The sequence below is a fragment of the Sinocyclocheilus rhinocerous genome, unplaced genomic scaffold (assembly GCF_001515625.1).
Source record: "Sinocyclocheilus rhinocerous isolate Xijiao unplaced genomic scaffold, SAMN03320098_v1.1 scaffold411, whole genome shotgun sequence".
NCBI classification, from domain to species: Eukaryota; Metazoa; Chordata; class Actinopteri; order Cypriniformes; family Cyprinidae; genus Sinocyclocheilus; species Sinocyclocheilus rhinocerous.
Genome location: NW_015640493.1, coordinates 915772 through 921755, shown reverse-complemented (window position 1 = coordinate 921755; position 5984 = coordinate 915772). Strand labels below are relative to the sequence as shown.

At 35.6% G+C, this 5984-nt stretch overlaps 1 protein-coding gene across 1 annotated transcript in view; it reads left to right on the top strand.

Annotated features, from left to right (window-relative positions):
• The window catches only part of LOC107753272 (protein sidekick-2-like), a 314203-nt gene that overhangs the window by 284932 nt on the left and 23287 nt on the right, over window positions 1-5984 (top strand). The window contains exons 21-28 of the mRNA XM_016569403.1: window positions 350-541; window positions 1571-1692; window positions 1782-1891; window positions 2862-3012; window positions 3109-3346; window positions 4519-4634; window positions 4964-5153; window positions 5241-5339. Coding sequence (XP_016424889.1) covers window positions 350-541; window positions 1571-1692; window positions 1782-1891; window positions 2862-3012; window positions 3109-3346; window positions 4519-4634; window positions 4964-5153; window positions 5241-5339 — 1218 coding nt within the window. The remainder of the gene's footprint in view (window positions 1-349; window positions 542-1570; window positions 1693-1781; window positions 1892-2861; window positions 3013-3108; window positions 3347-4518; window positions 4635-4963; window positions 5154-5240; window positions 5340-5984) is intronic.

The following is a 5984-nucleotide window of genomic DNA, read 5'->3' as shown; positions in this document are numbered from 1 at the left end:
TTTTTTTTTTTTTTTTTTTTTTTTTTTTTTTACAATTAGAGGACCTGAACATCATGTATTAACCTTACATATAATATTTAATGTTTATTTATTTACTAGGTTTTTTTTCTTATATTGTATATGTATTTAATTAATACATATTACATTTTATTTATTTATTTATTTATTTTTTTTTTTATTTAAATTAATTTAAATTTTAAAATAATTATTAATCTTCAATTCCTAGACTAGACCTGTAGTTTAATTCACTTTCTCTGGAATTAATATACAATATATTTTGTGTATTTATATTAATTTCATATAATTTATATTAAATATAATATAATATAATATAATATTTGTTTCCTAGGGTATCGTATATCATGGGAGGAGTATAACCGTACTAACACGCGGGTTACACACTACCTGCCTAATGTTACTCTGGAATACAGAGTCACTGGATTGACCGCTCTCACCACTTACACCATTGAGGTGGCCGGAATGACCTCCAAGGGTCAGGGTCAGCTGTCATCTTCAACCATCTCTTCAGGAGTACCACCAGGTAAAGTAATGCACGCACAAACCAGTCAAAACAGTTATGGCAAATTGTACATTAAAACCAGATCAGAAAAGGCTAAACATGGTCTGAAAAGTCTTAATAGGAGAAGAGAAAACACATACTCTTTCCATGAGTTCCCCTGAACCAGCTTTAGACCACCACTGGTTTTAGAGCTCCGTTAAAAGGACTGCAGAGGGTTATAAAGTTAAATATCCGAGCTCTCATTATTGAACCGATGCAGCACCAGCACATGCAGCCCAGAGCCACAGAATAACTGACAGGAGGAGGCCCTGGCTGCGTGGAGTTCATGATTACGACTCCCACGACAGATCGTTTCTCTTTTATTGCTTCATTAGACCGTCTATGCCTTCCAGACTCAAACCAAACCACGAGCTGCACTCATTTAAAAGTAAATGCAGACGTTTAAAGATGTATGAATCCTGAACGGTCATAGTGTCGCACCATGTTACCCACAGTGTTTTACTGGAGGCATATTTCATCTTCTGATAATAAGCTGGGTAGCAGCTGTGAGTGTGGAATGATTTATACCACAGTTCTCATTCATTTCACGCAGACATTCAACTCTGCTTGCTATGGTTGCGTTGTGAAAACCATAGATATTTATAAGTAGTTGCCATATTTGAGAGCTCGGGACATTTTGGAACGATTAATGTGTCGTAACTCACAGTAAAAATCAAAAAATCAGTTTTCCAAGATGCCACAACATTGTGCAGCCTCTAGATGTAAAAAACTGCCAACATTTTAATTCCGAAGAAATAAGAAACTTTCACAGGTGAAAATTGTCATTTATTTTTTATTTATTTCTCTGTATACAAAGTCTCATCTTACCAAAAGAGGGCGCCATAACACAGCTAAACATTTTCACAATTCAACATTTCTTTAATGTTTGAGTCCTGAAACCATCTCTTCTACTCAGGATTTTTTTGCAAAATTATATTCAGAACTAAATAAAACTCATTAAAAGATTGATGGTTTGTGAACTAAAATACACTTTTCTCTCTCCCGATACAGAGCTTCCCGGGCCTCCCACAAACTTGGCCATCTCAAACATTGGCCCTCGATCAGTAACCTTACAGTTCAAGCCGGGATACGACGGCAAGACCTCAATTTCTCGTTGGCAAGTGGAGGCTCAGGTCAGTCACTCTTTATTCATGGGGGTGACGTTGTAACATTCTCGATTTGATCTTTGCATGAATCTCTCTTTTGCATGGATCTCTGTCAGGTGGGTGTCATTGGAGAGAACGAGGATTGGGTGATGGTCCATCAGCTGGCCAACAAGCCTGATGCTCGCTCTCTGGAGGTCTCCGGCCTCAACCCCTACACCTTTTATAGGTGACACGTACATTTATTTATTTCTTACATTAATAGATTTTTAAATAAGGCCTCGAGGGTGTGAAAGAAGAGTTAGTTCCTGTCTGACAGGTCTCCTTGAAATTAAATCATAAGTGGTCAGAGGAGACACATTTGAGCAGTGATTGTCTCGCTTGACGACTTATGCTATTTTAGTATTATTTATATATATATTTAGTAAATTTGTCATTTGTTTTTTCAATTATTTATTTTTTTATATTTCTGTACAGCTTTTCTATATAGTTTTAGTGATTTTAGTACTTAATATTAAACTTATTAATTGCAGCAAGTTGACAAGGCAAAATTTCTGTAGCTTATTTATTTAATTGAAATAATGTTGAAATAAAATTGAATAAAATATAAATATTAGATGAAAAATGAAACTTAAGCAAAAATTAAATTACACACACACACACACACACACACATATATATATATATATATATATATATATATATATATATATATTTGTTTTTGTTTTTTCAGATTTCATTTACATTTAAGTTTTATTAATTTTGTCATGGGTTTTTATCATTTTTATTGTACTTTTATATAGTATTTCTATGTAGATTTAATTCATTTTTATTTAAGTTTTTGTGATTTTAGTATTAATTTATTTCACTAATGAATAAATACATATTTCAGTATTAAATGAGTATTTGGTAATTTATTTCCTTTGTTAGTATCTATTTATTTCGGTTAGTTGACAAGGCAACCTTTCTAATTTTCATTTAAGATTTTTTAAGTTTAGGATTTTAATCTAATGTTTATATTAATTCAATTTTTAAATGTTATATTTTATTTTAGCTTTATTTCCTTTACTTAAAATTATTTTGAATAGTTTTACATTTAGTTTTAGTTAACAATAACAACACTGCTTATTATTAGATCACACAAGGCGGATGTTAATGTAAAGCAGGCCATTGAGATACGTGTATAATGGGATTTGCAGGTTCCGTATGCGTCAGGTGAACATAGTGGGCACCAGTCCTCCCAGCCAGCCTTCCAGAAAGATCCAGACCCTGCAGGCTCCTCCTGATATGGCCCCTGCAAATGTCACCCTGCGGACGGCCAGCGAAACCAGCCTCTGGCTCAGATGGGTGGTATGTTCTAGAATCAAAGAAATAGGCGCATACAGTGTGTCGCATTGAGACTGTGGCACAAACTCAATCTCTCTCTTTTTTTCGCCTGTTGATCAGCCTCTACCTGAATGGGAGTACAATGGGAACCCAGATTCGGTGGGTTACCGTGTGCAGTACTGCAGGACTGGAGCTCAGTCCAAAGCCCTGCTGCACGTCATCGCAGACCGCCTGGAGAGAGAGTTCACCATCGAGGACCTGGAGGAGTGGACGGAGTATGAGGTCAGAGTTCAGGCCATCAACGGCATTGGAGCAGGACCCTGGAGTCAACCTGTACGGGGAAGAACCAGAGAGTCCGGTAAGGACAAACCAGTCATTTTGTATGTATGTATGTATTTATTAGATTTAATATATACAAACAGATTTGTTTACTGTCTTTTAATAAGGACATAAATTATAAACATAAATAAATTATTAGTAGTAGTAGTAGTAGTAGTAGTAAACAATAGGCATGTTTGGTCTCATAATGTAAGTAATAAAGTATTGAATTGCAATAAAAAAACTTGCACAAGTCACACAGTTCAGTAATTAAAAAATATTAGATATAAAAATAAATATAAAATTGAAATAAATGTAAGCTGATGTGCTTAACTCAAACTTTTTCTATCTAAATAGCACATAACAAATTATTAAAACTAAAATTAAAATGAAAACTAAAAATTTAAAAATAAAGTTCAATATATAATTAAAAATATTAATGAATACTGCAATAGCATATAAATAATACTAAATTAACACTGATATATTGGCTATTTTATAGCTTCAAACGTCAGATTTTGGAGTCGGAACTGTCTATTTTATAATATGGAATGGAAAAAATTTACATTGATCACATGTTGAGGTTAATGCATGTTTAAATAATTTATCATATATAGTACGTGGGCACAGGATTTCCTGTTTAAACAGGCTTAAATGGGCACATATCTGCACATTCTGAACATGCAAAGCTTTTCATTCCTCCTATCCCATGAAAAAGAAGCAAAGCCGACTTCCTCTGGATCACCTGTTTTTCTCCTTCTGCTCAGCTTCTTCTCCATGGTTACCAGAATTCAGGGAAACGGGTTTGGGATTAATAAGTGGGTGTTAAGGAAATTGGTAACACATGGGGCTGTACACATGACTCCCCTGTTGTTTCTTTAGCCAATCAGATTCCTGCAATCATGCACTCTGTGTCCGGGGATTTGTGCCGGAGAGTGATTCTCTGTGTTACTCCCGCAATAATGGTCAAAATCTGGTGTCTTTCAGGCCCCAATGCCTTTGTGATATGTGTCCGGCTATCAGCACACACTTAATCCCCCCCACCCCCGACACACACACACACACACACATATATAAATAAGGCACATATTTCAACCCCATTAAGGACTTGGAATGCATAGACGTATTCAGAAAGGCTAATTTAGCCTTATATGCCTTTAACCAACACATTCATCTGTATGAACCCTTCTATCTTCCTTTGTTTTAATGCAGTCCCCTCTTGTGGCCCCACAAATGTTTCTGCATTTGCCACTACCTCCAGCAGCATTCTGGTCCGCTGGTTTGAAGTTCCCGAACCCGACCGGAATGGACTCATCTTGGGCTATAAGGTCTGTGAGCACTTTCAAGTAAAAAAAAAAAAACACCATTCATTAAAACTATAAGCTGCGGTCATTTGTAACTTTAATGTTCAAGGCTTTCGTTGACATTTGCTTCAGATATTTTACCTGTACTAAAACTGCTTATATTGCAAACTGATATTTTGTTATCATATTATTTTAACTTCTTATCCTAATCATCAGACTGGTTTGTAGCATTACTGAACCTTGTTATTCGTTTAGTTATTCACCTAATGAAGCGGAAGTCTCGCACATTCAAAGAAAATAGCTTATTTCCACAACGCAAAATAAGGTTGATACAGTCTCTTTTTCAATTTCAGGTGGTGTATAAGGAGAAGGATTCAGACTCTCCTCTACAGTTCTGGGCAGAGGAAGGGAACGCCAGTCACAGTGCTCAGCTAACCGGACTAGGCAAGTATGTTCTGTATGAGATCCAGGTGCTCGCCTTCACCCGCATTGGAGACGGCCGACCCAGCTCTCCTTCAATCCTGGAGCGAACCCTTGATGACGGTGAGCATGACAGTACACAACAAATAAATTGTTGCCTTATTAAATAATCAGATGTGTCTTTAAAAGTTCATGATGTTCTTTTTTCAGTGCCCGGGCCGCCTGTCGTCATTCTTTTTCCTGAAGTCCGGACCACCTCGGTCAGACTCATCTGGCAGCCACCTTCCCAGCCCAACGGCATCATACTGGGTACAAGACTTTGTTTACTTGTTTGTGCATTTGAGTGTGCATGCATTTCTTTTTTCTGGGTTTTATACTCGAATGCTTGTCTTCTGAATTACATCTTTTTACCATCATGAGGTTAAACATCCCTGAATACTTTCAATAGTGACTGTTAACGGATCCTACATGTGCAAATATACACAAAAATGTACAAATATCACATTAAAGAATGTATCCGGTTTTTCACCCATACTTACACTACCTTTCAAAGTTTGGGGTCTGTATGATTTTTCATTGTCTTTTATGCTTACCAATGCTGCATTTATTTCAGAAAAAAGTACACTAAAAGCTGAAAAATTATGACATATTATTACAATTTAGAATAGCTCTTTTCTATTTTAATATATAGTAAAATGTAATTTATTCCTGTGATGGCAAAGCTAAATTTTCTGCAGTCATTATGCCTGTCTTCACTGTTCCATCCATAATCCTTCAGAAATCATTCTAATGTGCTGATTGGTGTTCAAGAAACATTTCTTATCATTATCAATTTTGCAAACTGTTGTGCTGCTTAATATTTTTGTAGAAACTGTAATACTTTTTTTCAGGATTATTTGATCAACTGAAAGTACAAAAGAACAGCATTTATTTGAAATAGAAATAGTTTGTACT